The sequence below is a fragment of the Filicampus tigris genome, chromosome 12 (genome assembly GCF_054856515.1).
Source record: "Filicampus tigris isolate MCC_2025a chromosome 12, RoL_Ftig_1.0, whole genome shotgun sequence".
NCBI classification, from domain to species: Eukaryota; Metazoa; Chordata; class Actinopteri; order Syngnathiformes; family Syngnathidae; genus Filicampus; species Filicampus tigris.
The window spans coordinates 5,178,710-5,204,406 of NC_141228.1; the positions used below are offsets into that span (position 1 = coordinate 5,178,710).

The 25,697-nt window shown below is 38.7% G+C and overlaps 1 protein-coding gene across 2 annotated transcripts; it reads left to right on the plus strand.

The window, feature by feature from the left end:
* The first annotated feature begins 3,633 nt into the window (after positions 1-3,633).
* Positions 3,634-25,126, plus strand: tie1 (tyrosine kinase with immunoglobulin-like and EGF-like domains 1). Of its 2 annotated transcripts, XM_086048320.1 has the most exons (24): positions 3,634-3,915; positions 7,882-8,178; positions 8,270-8,380; positions 8,483-8,638; positions 10,271-10,402; positions 11,591-11,731; positions 11,861-11,989; positions 12,352-12,497; positions 13,830-13,974; positions 14,063-14,221; positions 14,338-14,478; positions 15,132-15,434; positions 15,747-16,037; positions 16,946-17,139; positions 17,283-17,429; positions 17,515-17,578; positions 17,719-17,829; positions 20,656-20,846; positions 21,940-22,053; positions 22,312-22,382; positions 23,062-23,102; positions 23,232-23,328; positions 23,404-23,503; positions 23,666-25,126. In XM_086048320.1, exons 1-24 carry the CDS (start codon positions 3,870-3,872, stop codon positions 23,735-23,737), a joined length of 3,399 nt encoding a protein of 1,132 aa, XP_085904446.1. In that variant the 5' UTR covers positions 3,634-3,869; the 3' UTR covers positions 23,738-25,126. The 2 variants fall into 2 exon arrangements, with proteins under 2 accessions (XP_085904446.1, XP_085904447.1); XM_086048321.1 differs by lacking the exon at positions 15,132-15,434.
* Positions 25,127-25,697: the final 571 nt, after the last annotated feature.

The following is a 25,697-nucleotide window of genomic DNA, read 5'->3' on the forward strand; positions in this document are numbered from 1 at the left end:
TTTAATAACTATAATACATTCAGAGAGTATAATGCGCGCTGTTTACATATTTAAATAAGTGTGCTACATTTACCATTTATTTCCATTATTCTATTTATGATTTTTCAAGTTTTCCAAAACAAAAGCACCCGGTGAACAAAGAATAGGCCTGACGGAGCCCAACCGTCCCCAGAAACAAATTTGACGTAATGTCAACAATGTGGACCAAACCCCAACACCAGCTTTTGTAAAACTTCCAATACATTTTGTCTCATGAATGGATGAGTTCAAACAAAAGGTAAGTTGTTTATCGAATCCAGATGTAAATATTTGGAAAAAAGGCTGAAACGGCCCTGCAATTGGCTGGCGATCAGTTCTGGGTTCACTCCGCCTCTCGAACATAGACAGCTGGCATAGGCTCCAGCATGCCTGCGGCCCTTGTGAGGATATTCGGTTCATAGAATGGATGGAAGAGGCTGAAATGTTTATCACTTGTCTTGTGTTTACCTTAAAGTGTCACACGGAAAGTCTACAGTAAAAATAAATTGCTCGCTGTTTGTTTCAAAAAGAATCTGCATACCCTTCGAGTAATTGATGCTATTCGTTTCTTGACATCTTTAAATATAATTGCTAGGTCTACAAACACTTTAATACACAGTAATTAGGTTACAAACTGCTTGGCAATGGTTTAGAGCAAGTGAATTTGCGAACAACAACAAAGTTGAGAGATGAAAGTCTTACATATGCAAACATTGACTCATGGTAATAATGCTCTGGAGTGAAGCCAGAGGTTGAAACATCTGTGCTGACCCAGCTTTTAGTCTCTTCCCTTTTGGCTTCCTATAGACTCTCCACCAGCATGCAACAAATCATATGACATCCTACTGTATGTTCTCCTTATCACTTTAAAGTGGAAGTCAACCCAAACATATTTTTTCCAGAATATGTACTAGGCAGGCCCACTAGTTGAAACAAGGCATTCTGATAAATATTGCGTTTGTGGGAAAAGAGTTAATCCACCTGTTTTTAGCCATCTCTGGGGGCGGCCATTTTGTCACTTCTGTCGACTGAAAATGACATCGCTGTTGCTCAGAGCTCAGGCAACGACCAATCACGGCTCACCTGTTTTCTGAAGCTGAGCCTTGATTGGTCGTTACCTGAGCCCTGAGCATTTGTCATGTCATTTTCAGTCGACAGAAGTGGCAAGATGGCCGCCCCCTGAGATGGCTAAAAAGGGGTGGATTTTGCTGCTTAACTCATATTCCAGAAACGCAATATTAAAGAGAAATCCGTGTTTCAACTACTGGGCCTGCTCGGAACATATTCTTGAAAAAAAAAATGTTTGTGTTGACTTATCTTCTTTAAGTTTGACCACAAAGCTTAGAAAATACTTTTTGGCAATTAATGTTTTCTGAATTTTTCTTCTTGCTTTTCAATAGACGGGTTTTTGAGGATGTTTTTAGAACACATCAGAACTACACAGTACATTCAGTAAAGTGCATTTCATTATGACATTAGTTGGTCCTAGTCCAAACAGAGTAATATTGACAGTTAGAAGAGAGTAGAATACTGTATTTAGAGTAAATGAAAGTATTTTTACTGTGTATGAGAGAATTTTCTAAACAAATAATTTTGCTAAATAAATAAATCTCATCGATGTGGGTGGAACTTCTAAGTTTAATGATCATTTTGAGGACTATGGAACTTAAAGTCCCTGTAAAATGAAAATAAATGTGCCTTGTACATTTGACACACCACAGTTAACATCCCTGCCAAATTTCAATAATTAAAAAAATGAACAAGTACACAAAAATCGGTCTGTTAATTTCTACAAAGTCACATTTTTTTTCCCCTCTAATTGAATTGTATTTAAACATTTTGGAGTAGAATTCCCTCTCCCGGCCAACGTAGAGTACACAAGGCTCTCATCAGTGTAAAATGTGTGTGAGGTAACTTATGTTCTCATCAAATAAAAGTTGATTTTAAGCGTTTGGAGTACAATTAATCCGCGACTCAAATTTACTCCGAATATTCACCCTCTTCCAAATGTAGTCTTTTAAGAGTTAATTTACTGTGTACCAACAAAGTACTGTATTTTACAATGAGGTGTCTACTGTACTATAAATTGTGCAGGTCAGAAATATAACAACTAGGGGGTGCCACGTTCATTTGTGTGATCCAAGATGGAAACCTGCTGATCTAAGATAAAACAATCTTTGAGTGCATGTACACAGAACATTTCGAAGAGTAAATTTTACTCTAATCGAGGAAAATTACACTCTGAAAAGATTATATTCGGTTCCAGTCTAAATAGAGTAAAATTTACACTTGGAAGAGAGCGCAGATTTTACTCAAAGTGGTGATTTAATTGTACTCCAACGATTTAAATAAACCTTTATTTGATAGGAACATAAGTTACTCACCCAGATTTTACACTGATGAGAGCTTTATGTACTCTGAGTGAAGAGATTTTGATCCATTCTGAAGATTTACACCCGCTCTAGTGGCCGGGAGAGGTAATTGTACTCCAAAATGTTTAAATACAACTCAATGAGAGGGGAACAAATGTGACTCAGTAAAAATCACTCTATCAATTGTACAGTGTAGATGTGTGTGCGACTGTGTGTTTTAATTTAATCGTTTAACACTATCAGTACTGGATATGAATTTGTCAGTGTATGGGATCATTTTACTGTTGTTTTACCTTTCACTGATTTAGCACTTTATTGATCAAGCTGCACAATCAAATACAATACAATATAATACACCACAATACATTGCAATCATTCTGGAAGGAATTTGATGATTTTACCCACTGTTTTTGTGGACTCTACCATACAGCTAAGTATTCCTTTTATTCTGAAGAAACCTAAGTGAACTCCTGAAATTGAAAACAGGAAATCTCAAACAATAAGGAGTAGAGTCAACTCTTAGCTGATTGTCTGAAGCGGCAAGGAAACGTAAAGAAAACACCAAATCAGTCTTGCACTTATTGCCGAGTAAATGAGAAAAGGCGTGCGTGAGTCGATATTTCAAAGTTAGCCTTTTAAATAATCAGAGACAAAATAACAGTAGACACAACAATCATATTGTTCATTATATCCTGAGAGTTGTTGGCAGGAGGAGTATAGACTCTAAAACTGCAGGGATTGGAACAAAATCATTGAAGTGAAAGAACAAAGATATTGCATTTGGCAAAACATGATACTAGTTGCAATATATACTATTGTTGTTTTCAGTATCTGTGCAAAGAAAAAAAACTGCAGCAGTAATAAGATAAAACTTCAGCCTCGTTTAAAAAAAACACAGAATGTATTTTCAAACAATTAATTGGTGTTAAGGCAAACTATAAGAGACTTCTGAGAATTTGTGCAACAGAACACCACCTCCTCCAAGACCCTTAATAATCCACGAACAAGCAAAGTGTAATTCATACCTTTTGATATCATCACTATCAAGTTTTGGACAACATTATTCACAGAATCAGATGTATTCACACTTCAAACGCTTGTTCAAACGCTTTAGAGAGACAAAGTTTAAACTCATGAGGAGATGTGGAGCGCCAGCGGCAGTCCACTGTCTGCTGTCTGTGACGCTCTTCCTTCCTTTCCCACCCAAGTGAAAACTGAGTTACACTGCCAGTTGAATCCCTGCTCGGTTTCAATCTCTACAGGAGCGATCTAAGATCTAAGATTTTGAACAACTTTATCAGGAGATTATTTTGTTTGGGACATTTGGCCGACGTGTGCGTAAAAGGGCGCACCGTTTGCCGTAACGCATGGCCGCTTCTTTTGACGTACACGACTGACGACTCCTCCCAGTAGATTAACAGTCACACCGGGGGACTATTTACAAGCAGTCACCTGTTTTCAACGAAGAATCCAAACAGTATGAAGATCGTGTGCATGTGGTTGTTGTGCATCTTGGATCTAGCAGGTAACAATGACAACGAACCATCGCGTGTCCTTATGTGAATCTTACTGTACATTTTAACAATGTGTGTAACTAATCCCAATGTCTATATATTGTTTTATTTTAACTTGAATCTATGACTTGAAATTGAGAGTAACTTGTTTTGTTTAAGTTACGCGAGGTCGAGCAAAATTTTAACTCTCTCTCGAGAGAAGGGGCTCATCCATGTTTCCTGGCATTGTTCTGTGGATCCGCGGTTTAAGGAATGTTGGATAAACTGATGTTGCTTCAAGACTTGTTTCATTAGTGTTCATTCCAGGAGGTTTGTGAGTAATATGATACACTCTATCTATCTATCTATCTATCTATCTATCTATCTATCTATCTATCTATCTATCTATCTATCTATCTATCTATCTATCTATCTATCTATCTATCTATCTATACTCTCTCTCTAATCTATTTTACCACAAGGCATTAATTCAGATACTATTAAACTGAATGTGAAAAAAGTCATCTTTTATATGTCACTTCCTATTGGGAGATGGCTGTCCCAATCTGTAACTCCTAAATTTCAATTCATGAAAAAAAATGAAGATTTTTGCCAATTGGAAAAATACTTTTTTACTTTCATAGAACATTTTAGTTGCTTTTAAATGTATGGTGAAAGATTTACATTAATTTTGTAGATTTTTTTTTTTAATTAGAAATTTTTATGTAAAAAAACCTGTCCCAACTTTTCATGTCACTACCGAAATTCATAGAGTATTTGTCTGTAGGCAGAGCTTGGTTTTAGCCACATCCCCAGTAATTTCACCAGTAAGAGACATTACCTTCATGTTCATCACTGGGCACATTGCGATTAATTAGTTGGCAGCATTATTAAGTTATGTGCCCCCCAAAATCTGAAAATCAGCATGTGGTTTTAAGGACCGTCACTACCGAATAAAATGAGCACTTTTGATTTTAATGCTAAATGTACTGTTTTCTATCTCTGTACACATGCTCAAAACTGTCTGTGGTATCCACGTTGTGCCTAGCATTGTTGAGTATTGTCAACAACTATCGTAAAACGTCACTACTGAAACGGTCACTACCGAAACGGTCACTACCGAAACGTTTCGGTAGTGACAATATGATGTTTTTTAATTTTTTTTTTAATAAAGTAAGTTTTAAATAATATAATACATAGATACATACGTCATACATAGATCTCTCAGATTTTAACAATATTCTATTTCATATTTTATCTTAATTTGAAGGTAAAGCACCAAAATGTCAAAAAGCCTTGCAGAGACAGAGTACAGGCGAAGGGTTACAATGACCCAGTGAAATCCAAAGAATATTTGATAAAGGAAAAGAGAAAGAAATAAGAGATGGAAGGAAGAAGGAAAGCTGAAGTCCACCAATCAAGTATCCAGCAGAGAGCAAAGGAAAGTCAGAAGAGCATGGAGGAAAAGACAAGACCACCGGATGTCTCTCAAAAAACACAGAGAGAGGGAACATACATACAGGGAAATGTATGTTACAAAAATGTTTGTCATTCCAATTAAAATTTCATATGGAAAGTGAAACCACAGTTTTTCAATGATGAAGAGCCCTGTGATGGACAGGTGACCGGTCCAGCGTGTACCCTGCTTTTGCCCTAAGTCGGCTGCGATCAACTCCAACCCCCTGTGACCCTGAGTACAGCACAAAGCAATAGAAAATTGAAAAATTAATGTTTCACTAAATATAATACTGCCCTGCGATTGGCTGGCAACTAATTCAGGGTGTCCCCCGCCTACTGCCCGAAGACAGCTGGGATAGGCTCCAGCACTCCCCACGAACCTTGTGAGGATAAGCGTGAGGATAAGCGGTATGGATAATGAATGAATGAATTAGTTATAATACACGTTAAACTTTAAAATATAGCAAAACTAGTTAAGTGATTACAATGCTACCCTCACACAAAGTATTACTAACAGCAGCAACAATATGGTCACTACTGAAATGTTGTAGTCACTACCGAAAAAACTGATGTTTTAACAAAAATAAAAAGTATTGATCAACCAACAATTTTTGCTAATGATTGTTTAAGGGTATGTTTGTTTTAATTAATGGTGACTTTTGAAGTCAATTTGATCAACTTTCTACATTTTACAATGAAAAATAGGCATATACATTTTGATTTATTTCGGAAAATGTCATATTAAATTCTGTTAATAATTCATTTTGATTGGTTTTGAAGTCAAAACCATATATATTAGTTTATAAAAATACTTTGTAGAGGAGGGAATGGAAAAAAAATATGAATCGGCTAGTAGAATTATTTTTATTCTTCTCTAATTGTGTGTTTCAGTAGTGACACATTTTAGGGACAGGCACGATATTTGGGAAAAGCTGGAAAATACTATTTGAAAATTGACCGTACTTTTACTATATTTGTGCCCCTTAGATGTGGTGCAACATGAATACAATAAAGTTTTTTTCTGAAATAAAATACAAATTTCACACATTTTCCAACTCTGAATTTAAATATATATATATTCAGGGTGTAGCCCGCCTACTGCCCAAAGCCATATATATATATATATATATATATATATATATATATATATATATATATATATATATATATATATATATATATATATATATATATATATATATATATATATATATATATATATATATATATATATATATATATATATATATATATATATATATATATATATATATATATATATATATATATATATATATATATATATATATATATATATGTAAAATATATTACACATCCATCCATTATCTACACCGCTTATCCTCACAAGGTTCGTGGGGAGTGCTGGAGCCTATCCCAGCTGTCTTCGGGCAGTAGGCGGGGGACACCCCGAATTGGTTGCCAACCAATCGCAGGGCACACAGAGACAAACATCCGCACTCACAATCACACCTAGGGGCAATTTAGAGTGTTCAACTAACGTACCTTGAATGTTTTTGGAATGTGGGAGGAAACCGGAGTACCCGGCAAAAACCCATGCAGGAACGGGGAGAACATGCAAACTCCACACAGGGAGGCCCGCGCCGGAAATATAGCCATTTTTGTTTGAAATAATATTGAATTGTTAAAAAAAAATGCCTGATCAATACTAGTCATAGCGTTCAAGATGAAACTGTTGTTTGGCCGCAATGCCAAATCACCCTTCAAAACATCAAGCCAACCGCAAAATTATATTTTATTTGGACATTTAACAATTGTGTACGAACTGCAGTATAAACAAAATCAACACATCAACATAAATAAAAATTGTCACAGTATGCTTAACACCTATACAACATATAAAAATGCTTTTGTTTTACATTTAGTCTATAGTAAGAGCAAACATCTGTGTAGATTCTCTCTTTTTTTTTAGACTAGATATTTTCTACATTATAAAAAGATTAGACTAACTGCCACATGTTCTCAACAGGCAACATAGCCATAGGATATGAAAGTCTTCTTACATCATTTTAAAAAAAATGCTGTTGTTGTTTTTTGTTTCTTAATTTTTGCTTCTTATTTCAGCACACAATGACAGGTATCGCACGCAACCTGTTCCTTGTACCTTCTCTCCGCCTGTAAAAAATGACATATTGTCTCAGCATTAAAAAGAAGAGATCTAACAGATATTTTTAAAGTTCTGTATTTCAGTTCAGCTAGTGGTGAGTAGATGCCTCAAGACCTATCTAGCTAAGTAAAAATAAAGTAGTTTACAAACGTTTGTGGATAAAATGATACTTTTTAAAAATTATTACATTGAGCAGACACATACATTTTTACAGTGGGAGAGTGACTCACGTCAACTAAATGACAGTGCGTCCAACTTCCACTGTGAGTGGGGATTTAGAGTTCTCAACATGGATTATTTTGGTCTAGAATTTGTAAAGCAATTGAACAAATCCTAAAGGTGTTGCTTTTGGCAGACTAGTGGATTGCTTTAACGACAAACTCATGTCTTACAGATGCTGTAATTGACTTAACAATGATATCCACAGCAGAGGTCATCCAAGTGAATCACTTTTCCATCTCATGTATTAACGGAGAGCGCACCCCTGCCCACGTGGAACTGGACATTAAAAGAGACAACAAAATCCTCATCTTTCCAAAGATGCCAAACTTCAAACTGCATAAACCAAGGAACAAGAAAGTTGTGGCCAGAGAGTTCAGAGATTTGGATAATGTTGGTATATTTTACTGTGAATCAGCTCAGGAAGTTCCTTCGCTTGAGACAGTCACAATGATCAACAACTTTGGCAGAGGTATGCTCACATTTGATCAGATCTTGAAATGATTACCCTTTTATTTCAGTCTCACTTTTGAGAAGTAACTGCGTGTGTGTGTTATTCACAGCAAACTTTATCCCAACTCACCTAACAATGACGGCTAATAAAGGGGAAACAGTTCACCTCAGCATGGTGCTCCTCAGCTCCCAAAAGAGGGATGTGACCTGGAAGTACAATGGTAAGCCAGCTTTTTTACACGTTCACTGAAAAAAAAAAAAAGAAAAACATCCTGTTGCAGGATACATTGAAGTCTATGTCAATAACAATGTATTTCGTGTAGGAAATTACTATTACATGACTCACTGGAACGACATGGTCAACCGCACTGCGGTGTTGACAGTGGAGAATGCAGCATTGGCCAATCAAGGCATCTACAGTGCCAGCTATGTGGGGGACAGTCCTCTTCAGGGGGCCTGGATGAGACTCATTGTCAGAGGTTTGTTAGATCCTATCATATGTGAGCTGAAACCGAAACACACCCATCATAATGGAATTCAACACCTCGAGCACCAGATGAAGCAATACTTTTAATGGCAGACAGATGCTGGTGCAACATACACTTGGCTCATGCATGTAATAGCAAGGCCACAAAATACCTTTACAGATATAATGCTCAATAAATCAGTCAAATGTAGTTTGGGGGAAAACTGGGCAACTGTAAATTGCGTCCATTGTCCATTTGAAGGCACTGAACCTTAAAGGGGAAATCGACCCAGACATATTTTTTTCAAGAATATGTTCGAATGCAAGCCCACTAGTTGAAACATGGCATTCTGATAAATATTGCATTTGTGGAATAAGAATGAATCCACTCGTTTTTAGCCATCTCGGGGGGCGGCTCATGTAACGACCAATCACGGCTCAGCTACAAGAAAACAGGCAAGCCCTCGGTAGTTGTGATGTCAATTTCAGTCAACAGAAATGACATAATGGCCACCCCCTAAGATGGCTAAAAACGGGTGGATTTTGCTGCTTAACTCACATTGCACAAGAGTACTATTAATCAGAATGCCGTGTTTCAACTAGTGGGCCTGCTGGGAACATATTCTTGAAAAAAATATGTTTGGGTTGATTTAACGTAATGAGCACAAAGACACACATTGAAGAACAATTCATAATAGAATATAATTCTTGTCTATAAACCGGAAAGTGCACAAGAACACAATGAAATTGTTTGATCCACTACTACAGTGAATTAAAAGACAATGCATTGGCTTCATTTTTTTAATCTACCGTTTTATACTGGATGTGTGAATCTTAATGGATATGCTAATTATGTTGGAGATATTATATGCTGATGTATGGCGAAAATGTTTTCATTGGTCTCAAACTGAAATTTAACAGTAAATTGACTCATTTGAGATTTGAGGGTTTTCTTTTTTTCAATATCACCATGAAACTTAACAAAGCATTACACGTACCATAAACTGTTTATGTCATGCAGTGCGGTTCTATACCACTGTATACTACAAACATAACAATAAACGCATTTATAACTTTATGCATTCTTTCCTCTTCGCTATCCTCAGCACTCATCTTTCTTGCAGCAGATCTAATTATTTTGTGCAAATGTACCAAATGTTGTGCCTACGCAGTATACACAGTATTGTGATTAAGTTTCAAATCTGAAGTATATTGCCCAACTTGAACTCCTTCGCTATTAGTACTACACTTGAAAAGTGTGCTTTAGGAAAATATGGGGGAAAGCTGATCCTGCACATTTAATGAGGTGCAAATTCAATGCAGGATATCTCCACATGGTGTACTTTACGATTCTTAAGAGACATTAGTCAGACATCTCCACCCGCCATCTGTTCTGCTACAGTATTTCAGTTTTCTTATTTCTCAATTCCTGTGTGCATTGTATGTCATAATTGGATTCAGTGAACATCTGATAACTATGCAAAAAAAAAAAAAAAAAGGCCAAAATAGAATACATTTGTTTATATACAGAATTACATGTGGTTGGACAAAAGAAAATCACAATAACAGTATTTGGGATTTAGTAGGATGAAGTTTTGAATAATTCATTGTAAATATTAAAGAAATCTTCAAATCTTTTTTGTAGCTTGTCCAAATAAGAAATGGGGTCCTTACTGTGACAAGGACTGCCCAGAATGCCTCAATGGTGGAGTGTGTCATGATGTGGATGGAGACTGCATCTGCCCTCCTGGATTTATGGGAACGCGCTGTGAGACAGGTTGGTATTCATGAATGTTGTTGCACAAAGTATAAGCGATGGGGTGATAGAAGGACATCTGAGGAACATACTTAAATATCAAATATTTTCAGGATATCTTTTCTGAATGGGATACTTCCCATTCAAAAGTTAAAATACTTTTAATTCATTGACAAGTGTAGCATTGCGTATCACTCTAAAAATGGTTGGGTTAAACATAACACAATTTTGGGTCAAAAATGGACCGATCCACAAATTGGGTCAATTTGACCCACCTTCTTGAGTTGTTTTGAATTGAACCCCCAAATGTGGGCTGTTTTATACAAAACTACAAATATTTGGGGTTGTTTTCTGCAAAATAACCCAGAAAGTTGGGTTAAATTGACCCGAGTAGTGGATCGGTCCATTTTGACCCAAAGTTGTGTTATTTTTACCCCAACTGTTTTTAGAGTGTGCCTGATTGACAAAGACTGTACATAGTGAATGGTGTTAAAGTAGTGTGAAGACCCATATTTAAAAGAGGATTTTGTAGTTTTGATTGCTCTGATGGTTTTCACCATGGTAGAGCTTTGCAAGTGTAGATCGAGTTGAAATGAGTTTTGTTAAAGGTGATATGGTATGACTCATTCTTGTAACTGCCTCCAAGTCAGCCCTGAGATCACTCAGAACCTCCAACATTGCATTGATGAATAGAGGACATTTTACTGTAATTTTTGGTTCTGGCATTTCAAACATTTTTACATGACCAGAGAAGATCTGTTCTCCCAGTTGGCTCTCATTTTGCCTGTGCCTCCTCGTCAGAGTTACGCTGTGCCGTTTGCATCTGCCTAACACATACCGCATTTTAAGATGCAAAAGCAGCCATCACAATTTGTCTCAGGTTTGATAAATCCCACTGTGCATGCTAAATAAATATATTTGCTTATACTCCTCCCAGAAAACGCAATATGAACTGCGCTTTTGGGCGTTTTGATAGATGCAATGGTTCCACTCGGATAGTGGATGAACTTCCACATCTGTTTGTGTGAGAACTCAAGTTTTCACCCATTTTTGAACACCCAAACTTTTAGTAAATCAAGCCTTATTTTTTATCTAAGAACCTCCGACAAGGACTGTAGCGGTCAAAATATGCACCGCAACTATACTGAAATTAATCTCCTTGTAGTTTAAAAACAACACACACATTTATGCTTCTCTGGTGGTTTGTAGCCTGCAGAGAAGGAATGTTTGGCCGAAATTGCCAAGAGTCGTGCAGCTCAGAGCTGGACTGCAAGGGGCTGCGGTTCTGCCTACCAGATCCTTACGGTTGTTCTTGTGGTAGTGGCTGGTACGGGACCCGATGTGAGAAGGGTAAGCACGATCAAACTTTATCAGCCCTTAATTGAATACTGTGAATATACTGTACTTCAAAAATGTACTGTGTGGTTCAGTACTTTATTAGAGTTTATGTATACATATTTGTTTCTTTTTTATTGTCAGCCTGCCATAATGGAATGTATGGACCAGACTGCAGGCTGAGCTGTCGATGTCAGAATGGAGGAATGTGCAATCGCTTTAGTGGGTGTCAGTGTCCCACAGGATGGAGGGGACAAAACTGTGAAAAATCTGGTAAGTTTTATGTTGGTTTCATAGGGGCTTTCTCAAGTGGTAGAGAGTCTTAACAGTTATTATTACTACTTCACTAAAAAGGCAAGCTATTATTATAATTAAGCATGAAATCAAGTGGAAAAAAATGAACAGTGTCTTTAGTTAATAAATCCCACAACTTAGGCATTTTTAAAAAAAATGTTTTTTTCCAATTTAGAATCTAACTTGATTGTCAAATTAAATGATTGGCGATAGTGTTACCTCCGTTCAGCCAATGGTCAAATGCATTATAATGGTTTTGTTCAAATATTTATTTTTTTCCATCTTCTTTGTCATCGTTCTTTCTTCTTTTTTTATGAAACAAGCTTTTTCTCTCTCACCAGACCGGGCCCCAGAGATTTTGGACTTGGATAGTAATTTGGAGTGGAATCTCAATTCCAGCCCAAAGATCTATTGTTCAGCTACAGGCAATCCACTCCCAAGTCATAACAGCATTGAGCTCAGAAAGTTGGACAGCACTGTGGTCAAGGTAAGATGACCAACAATTATCCCCCAGAAAATTCACAGCCAGTATGAAACTTGAAGTTCCCATAATGAAAAAATCTAAAATCTCTAAAACCCTAAAATCTATCAAACGACTCTGTGTAACCATTCCCACCATTCAGCAAAAGAGGAAAATGTTTCCATTGCCATCTCAAGACTTGTAGGGCAGTAGTATTCGAAACACGCTTTTTTTTTTGTTGACTTGACTCAGACTCCTTGGCATTTGACTTGGATTTGTTTTGGACTCTGCCATTAGGCTCGCAAAATATTTTATCGACTCAACCGAGTCCAACTATGTTTTTATTAATGGAAATTAAGGTCCTTCTTCAAAAGAAACTTGAAATAACGTTTTTCAGATTATCATAATAGCCCTCTGATTAGTTAACCTGCCCGCGAGGAAATCATGGACAGTGGCCAGAGATGTGCTCATGTTCAGTTAGTAGCTTTGAGTTCGGCACTGTTTTGTAGCCACCTCTCAATGCTCGGTACAGTAAGTTCATGGACCAGACTCAGTCGCTGGTACAGCGTTGAGTCTGGATTTCCAGGCTAGCGGTTTGCTGCTCCCCGGTGCCTAATCTTTTACCAATCTCTTCCTATAGTTTCTCCCCCAAGGTCCAGCACCATTGATAAAGCAACATTGTTTGGGGAATTATGTTTGTTGTTTATCTGCACACACGATTACTAAAGCAAAGGGTTCCATATGCCATCTAAGAAATGTGTTGAGCATAATGAAATTTTGTGGGTGTGAAAATAGTATTTTTACGCTTCAAGGCTTACTCTGGATCTCATTTGGACTTGGACTTGGCCTCGGACCGTGTGAACTTGGACTTGACTTGGACTCTGACCTTTGTGACTCAAACTTGACTTGGACTTGATAAAGGTGGACCTGACTAGAGCCTGAGAGAATCACAGTTGTACCTCAAAATTCAAACACCTGAAGGGATGTGCATTTCAGAAACTGCCACAAATTTTGGGGCAGAATATGTCTCCAAAGTCACTTAAAATTAAATGACGTGCTATTGCTCTGGGTAACTGTACATTGCAAGATGTCAGCATATAACTTGAGACCTCAGTATACCTATACTATAGTAAAAGCCATGTACATCCAGCATGAAAGCATAAATTGACAGATTTTGCTTTTGATTTAGTTTGTCAGGCTTTTTTCACGCACTTCACAGCAGCATCCAGGACCAGTTTGTGTTCAATCTTTCAGGCTCCACTGACAAACTGGGCTGTTTTACAACAGCATGAGTTTCACTGCATTTTCAGTGATGAATATATTTTATGTGTCTTTACCATTCGTGCGTTTCACTCTCAGGCATCACACACTGTCATGGATTCCAATAAAAGTATAGCCATGTTTGAGATTCCACGTCTGAGTGCTGAACAAGGAGGATTATGGGAATGCAGGGTGTCAACCAACGGAGGCCAGGACTCTCGGAAATTCAATCTTACCATTAAAGGTCTGTCTGGGGGAATTTCAGTAATTAACATAAGGAGAAAGGAAGATAGTGATAGCATAGGTTTTAACTCATTCTTGAACTCATTCAGAACCACCAGTGCCCACCACTGCTCCTGTACTGTTGGAAAAGAGGAGTAAGCAGCTACTTGTGATGCCCATGGACTGCCACAAAGGAGACGGGCCCATTGTGTCCACCACACTCCTCTACAAGCCTGTAGGGAACGAAGATTCTTGGTCCTCCATAATCGGTAAAGATATCGTTCATTATGGGATCTACTTTTACAGCTAATTGTAATTATGAGTCAAAGTCCGAGTACAATAGTCCTACGAGCCAGTCATGAAATGTAATGTGATCTTCCTTCAGTGTACAGTGACAAAGAGCCCATCACACTGATGAACCTGGAGCCTTCAACACGCTACCGCGTGCAGGTCCAGCTCACTCGTCCTGGAGCAGGAGGAGAAGGGGCTCCAGGGCCAGAGGCCATCATGGAGACCGATTGTCCTGGTAAGGCCTACAGACAAACAGACTGTGACAGACAATTGTTTTGATTTGACTTGAAATGTCAATATAATTATATTGAGCCTGGCTACAAATATACAATATGTCTAAAACTGGAGCATCCTAAGAGACATGTTATACTGTTTGGTATGCAAACCTGATTCAGAGATGCTGTGTGAAAGGTCCACAATAACAATGATTCCCAAACTGTTTGAAATGGATTTGTCTGCTCTGATGCAAAAGAAATCTTTGGTCAATTCTCAGCGGTATGTGTGGAGGAAAGTAGTGTCGGCTTCATAACAACTTGACTCGTTTTCAAGACTTTGACTCATTTTCGAATGGGCCACTGTGCCCTGGGGACATTAACTGCAGAGGATAAGAGGTACGTTATGTACGAAGCCTTGCCACCAAATTGTCTCTGAGCTCTTCAGGAGTTTTGTTGGACGCCATGATTTTGTTTTGACTGTGGGGTCTTAAATTGGAGATAATTATCTGTCCCTTTGAGAATAAGGCCACTAATGTGGTAACAAAAGTCAGAATACATTGGAATGCACTGTATCTCAGTGTAAACTTTAGGAAAGACAGTCACTTAAAGTATAGGTGAAATGCACAAGGCTGTTAGCCCCCCTCAGTTCATCCTGTGTTCTCTGTCACTGCAGAGCCCACAGTTCAACCTGAGATTGACATCAGCTTGGTGGAAGGTCGCAATGTCACTGTGCGATGGCGACTGCCCAGCAACAGTGGCATTAATGTCGACACAGCCAGTGGCTTTTTAGTGCAGCTCTTCGGGCCGCCAAGCCACAGTGAGAAACTCCTGGAGGAGACCACCCTGTTAAATGTTCTGTCCAAAAAGTTCTACAACATGGAGTATCAACAAGACTACACGGTGGTGGTGCGCCTCATCAACTGTGGCAGCCAGGGGCCTCCTTCCAAACCCTACCACATCCGCATCAACAGCCAGGGTAACTAGCAATTCAAATTAGGTTGGAAAGGAGCAAAACTGCAATCAAATCCTCATCTTAATGATATAAAAATAAAAACAATATAGGCTTCTACCAAATAAATGGAGCGAGAAGTGTTCTTTCGCTTAATGGAGCATGGCTGATCACTGGTTGCTGTGTGAGTTGAGGACAAGTTAAGTAGTTGGATGTCCAATGTGTTTTCAGAATACCTGGGCACTGAGAGAGCATTGAAGCAGCATACTAGATGTGGTCTGTGTGCAATACTCAATCGCTGCTTACAGTCCTAACAAGTGTCATGTGTTCTTGTCTCAGGCCCATCACCACCACGTAACGTCCAGGCCCTGTCCCTGTCCTTGTCAGCCGTCCAGCTGAGGTGGCAGCCCCCCGAGGACGTTAATGGAGGCATCGTGAAATATGTCATTGAGTACCAGCCAGTCGACCAGGGGAGCCCCCACCTTTGGGTGGACACAGATGATGGGAACAAGACCACGAAAGATGTTACGGCGCTCAACGGCAGCACACGCTACCAGTTCAGAGTGAGGGCTTTTTCCAAGGTGCCGGGAGAGTGGAGCAAATTTGTTCAAGCCATTACGCAAGGAGATGGTAAGTTGGTAAGATTCAGTACGAGGATAACTTCTGAGTGTAAATCATCGTTTTTGGTATAACATACTAAAAATGATAACTAATGCAGTTGAAGCACTTGGCACAGTGCAGTTCTACACCACTGCAAACTAGACATCAATAATACATTGGTATTGATACATCATTGATGCGTACTGCTACACATTCAAGTATCATTGGCGTTGAACCGAACAATTCCACTTTCAAAATACCGGTAGTCACTTTTCAGGGGACCCCAAAAATGTTAAGTTAGTTCAACCATTAACATTGCATCGTGAAAGTTAGCAAACCATTTTTAACACTTAGATTATTCAATCATCTGTACAAATAACACCCACGTGTGTGGAATGACCAAGAGCATAGATGTCTTTTTTTAAATGTGAAATTCACCAAAATGTGACTTATGAGGTTTAGGCCCGATGCCAGGGATATGCAGACGAGATCAAATTAAATTTCAATAAGACTGTCTTAGTGTCTAATGTTGTTGGATACACTTTCACTGATAAATGTCTAAAAGGTTTTTTACTTATCAACATATCAACCAAAAATTGACATACAACATTATGAGACTTAGAGATTTATATAGTGTAAAGCTTTCCTCAAAGGGCCAGACTTTTTCAAAGTCAACAAATCCAGTGCAGTGCAGTGCAGTTTTGTATTTCTAGCAAAATGTGCTTCCCTGTCAGGCTAAAACCTCCTATAAATATCTTGACTGCGTTTATGGCTACTTTTATGTTTTCCAAGTATTAAACAGGACTACCCACACAGGTTCCAGAGAGATCTACTCAGGATAATACGGCACGGTTCATTTATCTCCTCTGCATAAAAGTCATTTGCTCCTTATTTTTTCTCTCTGTCTCTATGCTCTTCCCCTCTGCCCCCAAAAAAAGGCCTGGAAAGTTTAACGCCGACCACCCAGGGTGTGGCTCGGAAACCTGCAGGGGACAACTACCAGCTGTTGGTGGCAGTGGTGGGCTCCGTGACGGTCACATGTGTGACCATCCTGCTGGCACTGCTTGCGCTTTTCTTCATCCGTAAAACTCTACTCAACCGTCGTCGCACATTCACCTATCAGTCTGGATCGGTAAGGAATTGATCATTTTTGTTGTGTTTTGATTTTCAAAAAGTTATGGTGTTCCGAAATGCTTTTCTAATAGTCTTATTTAATTCACACCACTTTGCTATGTTTGTATTATTGCTGAGATGAACACTGTTTCACATCAACAGGGTGAGGAGACAATTCTGCAGTTTAACTCTGGAACTCTGACCCTAACCCGAAGGCCTAAGCCCATCCCAGAACCCCTTACTTATCCAATCCTGGAATGGGAAGACATTAAGTTTGAGGATGTCATCGGTGAGGGCAACTTTGGACAGGTGTGCCAACTGGTATTTTTTTGATAAGTTACCATCATTTACTTGTGTCGCCACATATCCGAGTTAACGATAATGTCACAATTAGGTGATCAAAGCCATGATCAAGAAGGATGGCAGCAAGATGAGCGCGGCCATAAAAATGCTGAAAGGTGACCTTCAGTTAAACAAATGCAAAGCTGTATTTCACATGCTGATAAAGTATGATGACGTGAAGTTTGTTTCCGCTAAAGTTGTATTTTTTTGTGGCATGTAATTAACAACACTGTGTCTGCTTTTCATCTCCCTGCAGAGTTTGCCTCAGAGAATGACCACCGAGACTTTGCAGGGGAACTGGAAGTGCTGTGTAAATTAGGCCAGCATCCCAACATCATCAACTTGATTGGAGCTTGTGAGAACAGAGGTGAGGGCCTGACACCTAGTGGGCTTTTTTAATGGCCTCTAAAATGAATGCTGGCAATGTTTACTACCTTGTGTAAAATAAACATAGCTGTTTATTTCTGTTTCATCACAAACAACAACATATTATATCATGCGATTAACTGCTTATTCCTTTTGTTATTTTTCCATACTAATCACAGAAACATGTTCTGATAAATGTTGAAAACTTTTCTATCTGCTGAAAGTATTGTGGATTATGAAGGCTATGAAATAGGGTCAGTTGAACCTTTTTAATTTTTTTCTGCTTAAACTTCATCTGCACATGGGATCCACCACTCTGGATCCCTTCAAAATAACCGCTGGTTAGATGATGTAATGATTGCATCATTACATCATCTGTCTATTTATCCTATTGTATCCTTGACCCCGTTCTGACTGAGCTGAGCATGCCATTTCTGTTTCTTTGCCACATCTTTTACATGGTATACATTCATTGTTTGAACAAATGTAAATGACAGGTGTTTACAAAACGGTGAGTAGCCTACGTTTCAAGGTAATTGCAGAACCAAATCAGCCCTCAAGTGTAAACATTTAATCCAACATTTTCTCAGTTGTCATTTTACCCTGCAAACATCTGTGCCCTGTTGCTTACTTAGCACAGCAGAAAAAAAACATTTAGGAAATGCTTTTTCGAGCTTTCTGCCAAGCTTTCGGATCAAGATTTGTTTATTATTAATTTAACATATAATTGGTACAGGGCTGAACCTGTATCGATTTGAACTCTGAACCCTGCTAACTTGGCTCTATTGTGTCAAACGTCTTCCAAAATGGCCTAAAAATGAAAATGGGTGCGGCATAGAACACTTTATTTGAAAATTGACGCCAGCTGCGTCCGGCCAACTTTAATAGGCGTCTATTCAAAATGAAATTAGTTTCTGTTTTGAACTAAAGAATGCTGCAAAATCTATTTCAAATTAATCACAAGAACGTCTGCCTGGTCACTGGAGCTGGAGCCTCAGCTGACTTTGGATGAATAAGTGTTTATATCCTGGAATGGTCACCACTCAATCACAGTTTTTGTACATACAAGCTAGCATTCACACCACCATTTAGATGTATGGGCAAGTTAGAGTTTTTAATTAACCTACCATCCACGCATGTTTTTGCAATGTGAGAGGAAGCATGAGTACGCAGAGAAAAGCCACACAACTAAAGGGAGAACATGCAAACACCAAACAAACGTGAGAGTTGAACCTAGACACACAAAACAGATGCTCCCTCTTGCTGCACCTTCATGAAATAAACAAACAGCAAGCAGAGAATGTCGTCATGACCTTGAAGAGCTCTGCTGAAAGCTATCATCAGCTAATGGGAAGTCAACGCAAGCGCATTTTTCATGAATATGTTCTATGCAAGCCCACAAGTTGAAACAGGGCATTTTGATAAATATTGCGTTTGAGCAATAAGTGTTAAGCCACTCGTTTTTTGCCATCTCTGGGGGCGGCCATTTTGTCACTTCTGTTGACTGAAAATGACATCACAACTGCTCACAACAACCAATCACGGCTCAGATTCAGAAAACAAGGCAGCCATGATTGGTCGCTGTGATGTCATTTTCAGTCGACAAAATGGCCCCTGGAGATGGCTAAAAACGAGTGTATTTTGCTTCTTAACTTATATTCCACAAACGCAAAATTAATCAGAATGCTGTGTTTCAACTAGTGGGGCTGCTGAGAATATACAATGGTACCTCTACTTACGAACGTCTCTTCATATGAAATTTTCAAGTTACGAAACGCCGCAACAAGAAAATATTGCCTCTTGTTATGAAAGAAATTTCAGGATACGAAAGGTAAAAATACAGTATGGGCTCCTAGTCACAGCTCCGGAGTTTCCTGAACGCAACATACTCATAGCTGCTCTGCCATTGGCTATTACCTAGCATCTTCCTGGCATCCCATTGGCTGAGAGGGACCTCTACCGTATGTGTCTATGTGTGTAGAAAGACAGGTCGATAGATATATACGTGAAAGATATGTCTATGCAGCGTCCTCGTCATTCGATCCTCGGGCCATGACGTTTTTCCGATAGTTTTACATGAATTGGAAACGAGGAACGGAAAAAAGAAGAAAATCTGTTTTTTTTGTCCATACAAACAAAGCAAGAGATAATAGAAAAGTGCGAAAAAGGGATGCGATGGTTGATCTTGCCAAGGAATATTACCGTAATGTATCGACAGATTATTAAATCGGTTGTTTACAAAACGCCAGGCAAAAACCACTTCTGAGAGAGAACATGAACCAAAGAGGGCAAAAAGCGATGAGGACAGGAATTAAAAGCTAAACGACCATCATTTTCATTCTTTACTCTATTCTTTGTTTTTTACATTATGCACAACTTTCATTTATTGTGCAATAATCTAATGTATCCGTTACATGTTTTGATACATTTTTATGCTTTATAAAACATTTATGTCTGAATATTGGGGGGCTTGAAACGGATTAGGGCATTTACATGGAAAACACGCCCCTGCTTATAAAATTTTCTACTTAAGAAATTTCTTCCAGAACCAATCAATTTCGTAAGTAGAGGTACCACTGTATTCTTGAAAAAAAATGTGTTTGGGTTGATTTCCGCTTTAAGAGAGTCTGGCTAAGCTCTTTGAGGCTTTTATGAATAATTGCATATGGCTTTTTCTGTATCATAAACACGTTGTATTACCAGTTAAGACTGTCTTTCACAGATCTGAGCAATACTGTAATCTGTTTCAGATTGACAGTTAATTAACTTGCTTGTTCAGGCTCTCTCTCTGCTATTTTATTGAAGAGACTATTTTTACCTGTCCCAGGTTACCTGTATATCGCCATAGAATACGCTCCCTTTGGCAATCTGCTCGACTTCTTGAGAAAGAGTCGTGTCTTGGAGACTAACCCTGCCTTCGCCAAGGAGCATGGCACAGCCTCTACGCTCACCTCCCAACAGTTACTGCAGTTTGCTGTTGATGTGGCGACTGGGATGCACTACCTCAGTGACAAACAGGTAAGACAGTGAGGGCTCTATTTTTGTAGATAGGCAGACGTGTGCTTGGTGTAAAAACTGCTGCATCTTCGGCGTACATCTTTGGGGAATTTGGCAGACCACACTGTGCCGTGCTGGGCGTTTCGGCGGACCGAGGGCATTTTTCTTTTACACACCCCCGGTTCACCTTAGAAATTCGGTGACAGAAAGTAGACTAGACCAGCTGAAAGCAGGTTTAAGTTGTGGCACAGGTAGTGTTATGCAATTTTAATCAAAGCGTAGGCAGAAAGATTCTGTTCCTGCGGGTATGTGTGGTGGCTGTTGTCACATTTCTTGCATAAATATGACAACAGCGTCTGAATACTTGTAGAACTAAATTTAATGCATTATTATTATTATTATCATCACCTTTATTTTTTTTTTTTAAACACCCCCATTGGCTATTGCACAGCAATTGGATGTGTGTGTGCATTTGTGGTGGTGGTGGGGGGGAGGGAGTGTCACACACACGACCATGAACGATTGGGGTGCAAGGCGGTCTCTAAGTGTCCACGTCAGTGCGGTGATCTGTGATCGCCCTGGTCGACTTCATCATCAACATCATCATCATCTGCAAGTGGAGGACTGCTTGCAGTTCCTTATAAACGGATATTGTGCGCTTCGGTTTTCTCCATGGACTCTAGTGAGTCTATTTCTTATTCCGCAATGTCAAAGAGTGTGTGTGCATCTCTCCTGCGCTAAATTTAAAAGGAATCAGTTTAGCTGCTTTCATTGGCCAAGAAGTAAGTCGGCTGTGTTCACTCCCACAGTGACGCAAACGCACCTTTCTACCTGCGACAATCTACGAATATACAAAAAGCAAGTAAACTCAACCCATGCGCACAATTAGACTGCACCTTGCGCTAGACTTGCGCCGGGCACAGATATAGAGCCCTGATTGTGTGGAAGTTTATAACAATACATGTATGAACTTTTTAGAAGTTATTAGGGTCATTTCAGAACTGTATCTGAGTGCAGCTCTTCAAAGACAGCAAAAGTCTTAATCAATTGTGTAATCAATGGATTTTGCCTGTCATAACTTCTCCCCTCTTCTTCTTCACTCATTTCAAATCAGTTCATTCACCGAGATTTGGCTGCCAGAAATGTTCTTGTTGGTGACAACCTTGTGGCAAAGATAGCAGACTTTGGTCTGTCCCGTGGTGAAGAGGTGTATGTTAAGAAGACAATGGTAAGTATCGCGTGAATTAGACTTGACTCTTACAACTAATTTATCAAATTTTCTTATTTTGTGAGCCAGTTGAAGACGGTGAGAATTATTATCAGCAAGGAGTAGTTGGCGATGTTGTAGCTAGATCAACTTTAAAATGATAAGAACATGTATTGAATGATTAGTCGCTATTTATTGTATTTTTGACAGTTTATGAGGACAACATTTACTGTATGTCAGCAGCCATTAAGCATCATCATTGTAATGTGTTGCTCCCAGGGTAGGCTGCCTGTTCGCTGGATGGCCATTGAGTCTCTGAACTACAGTGTGTACACAACCAAAAGTGACGTGTGAGTAAGAATAACAGCTTCCAAAAATGTAAAACAGAAAAAGACCAAGATTACAGTGTTGACCTGGTTAACTAGTATCTTCTTTGGTGCACCCATTGGTATGGAAATCCTTGGCTGAGACGGCAAAGCAAAAACAACGCCTGAAAGTTTGTATGGTGGCACCAAAAATGACGTATTTCACCCTCTCGTGAGCTTTCAACTTTGCCTACCACAGAAAACGGCTCTCAAGACCAAACAACAAATCATCCCCCTGCCGCTGCAGGGATGATAGTAGTGTGTTAAGTGTGATAAGCACAACCAGGAAGTCTTGGGTACAAATTAGCAGACGTTGGGATGTCAACTGCAAACTATTTATATGCACTGAGAAGCAAGTTGGAAGAAGGGCTAGCGCTGCCTATTGAGTCGCAGCGATGAACAGCAGTATTTGAATAAAAGAAACAACTAACAAAAATATGTATTGGAAGATGTAATAAGGTCCAGTATACACACTGAGAAATATGACAATTATCCTTATACAATCAAATTTTACACTGCATAAGGCAATAATTCTACACTTGGAGTGGAATAATTTACAATGAATCATCAGTATTGTGCATTTTTGTGTTGCATTTTGCATGCCACAGAAATTGTAACTCAAAATAGCTGCACTGTTTACGAGTTCCATGATCTTTGTTCTCAGGTGGTCTTTTGGAATTCTCCTTTGGGAAATTGTAAGCCTAGGCAAGTAAACATACCTATTTGAATCATAATAATAGAATCCAAATAATATTGCATTTGATTTACAGCCTTTCATATTATGTATGGATTCGAAGCAATCAAGTCATGATAGGTATTGTGCATGTGTGTCAGGTGGCACGCCATACTGTGGTATGACATGTGCTGAGCTTTATGAAAAACTGCCACAAGGCTACAGGATGGAGAAGCCCAAGAATTGTGACGACGAAGTGTAAGTCGTGTTTTGCCGTCTTTATTCAGTCTGTTATCCAGACCATTTGAGACAACTTGATCTGTCCTTCTCCAGGTATGAGCTGATGAAACAGTGCTGGAGGGATCGGCCGTATGAAAGACCCCCTTTCTCTCAAGTCTCTGTGCAGCTCAACAGGATGCAAGAGGCCAGGAAGGTAAAGAAGAAGACCAGTCTCCTTTGTAGTTATTTTTTTATTTTTTTTTGGAACACCTGTTACAAAATGATATACTGTATGCAGTTACCGTTGCTACAAAACTAAACCAACACTGTCAATGAGCTGTCAATAATATGCAAAGTCTAAACTTCCTTTTTGCAGGCCTATGTGAACATGGCACTTTTCGAGAATTTTACTTACGCTGGAATAGACGCTACTGCAGAGGAGGCCTGACTACCAGCCCCCCCAGGCCCTAGCATGCCACGTCACCACAAGAGGAAGTCCAAAAGATTGTCACCACGTTACTGCCACCTTCCCGCTGCTCACCGCAGAGAGAGGAGGACCAGACGCTCTTTCAAAACCACCCAGTTATAAATGGAGGACTGTGAAAGGACACTGTGCGAAGGTATCCGAAGCATTAGCAGATGTGGAGTGTGGCCTCGGGTGGAGGCAACCACTTTCGGAAGAGTCAAATCATTGGAATTCTTGTTGTTGGTGATGTTCCACTTTTGACCGGGTGTCAAAGGTTACGGAGTCATGTGGCTTGCTGTTACACCACAGGGTCTGTGGGGTGCTCATGCTGGACCTGATTTGCTCCGTGTTCTCCCAAAACAGCAGACACAGAGTGAATGACAATCATTTAAGTTCTCAGACTGCTGGAAACACATACGATGTAGCACTTAACACCAGCCTTTTTTAATACGCTCTGTTGATGATCACTGCCATGTGAACTACTGTACAGTAAGCTGTATATATATATTATAGTTTATAGTATTTTGTTAACAAAGCCTCCTATAGCCTGAATGTAATTGGTCAACACAAATGCACTAATGGTTGTTTGAATGTTTAAGGTTACAACAACATGGGCATTTAAAAAAACATTTATTTTCCTCTGTGTTTTCATCTTTTCTTCACCTACAAACTGCAGTATATGTCACTTTTTGGAATCCCGCACACTATAGAAAAGGTGTTATTTTCTTCAATTTTTGTCAAACGGTAAAACCTGTTTTTTGAGTTGTTTTCTGTCATTCTCTCCTTTGTGTAATGTTTTTACATGTGCCGGTTGAATAGCTTTGTTTCGCTTGTTTTTTTTTAAAATTTTGAACGTTATGTAAATTTTATATTCAAGGGTGATATTCAGGAGTAACTGTATTTAGCAATTATTTGTCAATGTTTTATAATAGCTTACTTACACATTTGACTTTCTTCAGGCTTTTGATTGACTAAAGTGACCTCACAGTTATGGAGAATAACAACTTAACATCATAACATTTTTTTATTTGGCAAAGAGCGAGAGACGTGTGGCTGTTAACATAAGTTCATTTAAGAACCACAGATGTGTGCTCCTTTCAGAGTTGGTAATTGGCAAACATATTGTACAGATTTTATGTAATCAAGCAAGTCATATGTGTACGGTATTTCCATTTTTTTTCACTGTACAAATGAATCAGTGAAACTTGTATTACATTCCTACCTACAGTGTCAATTGTTCCTTAGTTTCAAATTGTGATCTAAAATGTCTAACATGTACATCCTGTTTACTCTCTTGTTATGTAAGCAATTTAACAATGTGTACAGTTTTTCATTTACACTCACTGAATAAAACTTTTGATATGTAAACTACTATCATTCTTACTTCTTTTGTGAAGGTTTTCTATTGTTGTTTCCTGTCCGTACATTACTCACCAGGAAAAACATACAAAAGTGTAGGACAATGACACGAAATACACGTTTTGTTTGAACAAGTGAGTTATTGTTATTTAACCATAAATATGCCAGTTTTAATGCACCTTTTTAAAATATAATGTGAAGAGTATGGCTACTGCTATGAATTCAGCATTTCCCTCGTGTAAGGAGTCATGGCTTAGTGAAAGATTTCAAATTCAAAATGATATTCTCTTGATTTAAAGCTTATTATATATAGTAAATGGATATTGGTATTCAGTACAATGCTTGAAAAAAGGAAAATATCAAATATTAATTAAAAAATAATCGAACAGAAAATAGCTGTCCTTGGCTTTCATCCCACTGGTGTTACAATTTGTAAAAAACTTTATTTTGAAAAATTGCTGCATACCTGCAAACATCTTCTTGGGGCAAGAGGTCATTGGAGGCATGACCATTTTGAAAAGCACACTGTAAGTCAATAAATTCACTTTATATGTTGACACTCTTAAGAACTGACTAGAAGAAG

Excerpts from the sequence above, each read along its gene's own strand:
- tie1 (XM_086048320.1), top strand. The coding sequence starts at position 3,870 with ATGAAGATCGTGTGCATGTGGTTGTTGTGCATCTTGGATCTAGCAG. Across the intron at positions 17,579-17,718 it reads GGCCATAAAAATGCTGAAAG|AGTTTGCCTCAGAGAATGAC; the intron begins GTGACCTTCAGT and ends ATCTCCCTGCAG. Across the intron at positions 22,054-22,311 it reads TGTATGTTAAGAAGACAATG|GGTAGGCTGCCTGTTCGCTG; the intron begins GTAAGTATCGCG and ends TGTTGCTCCCAG.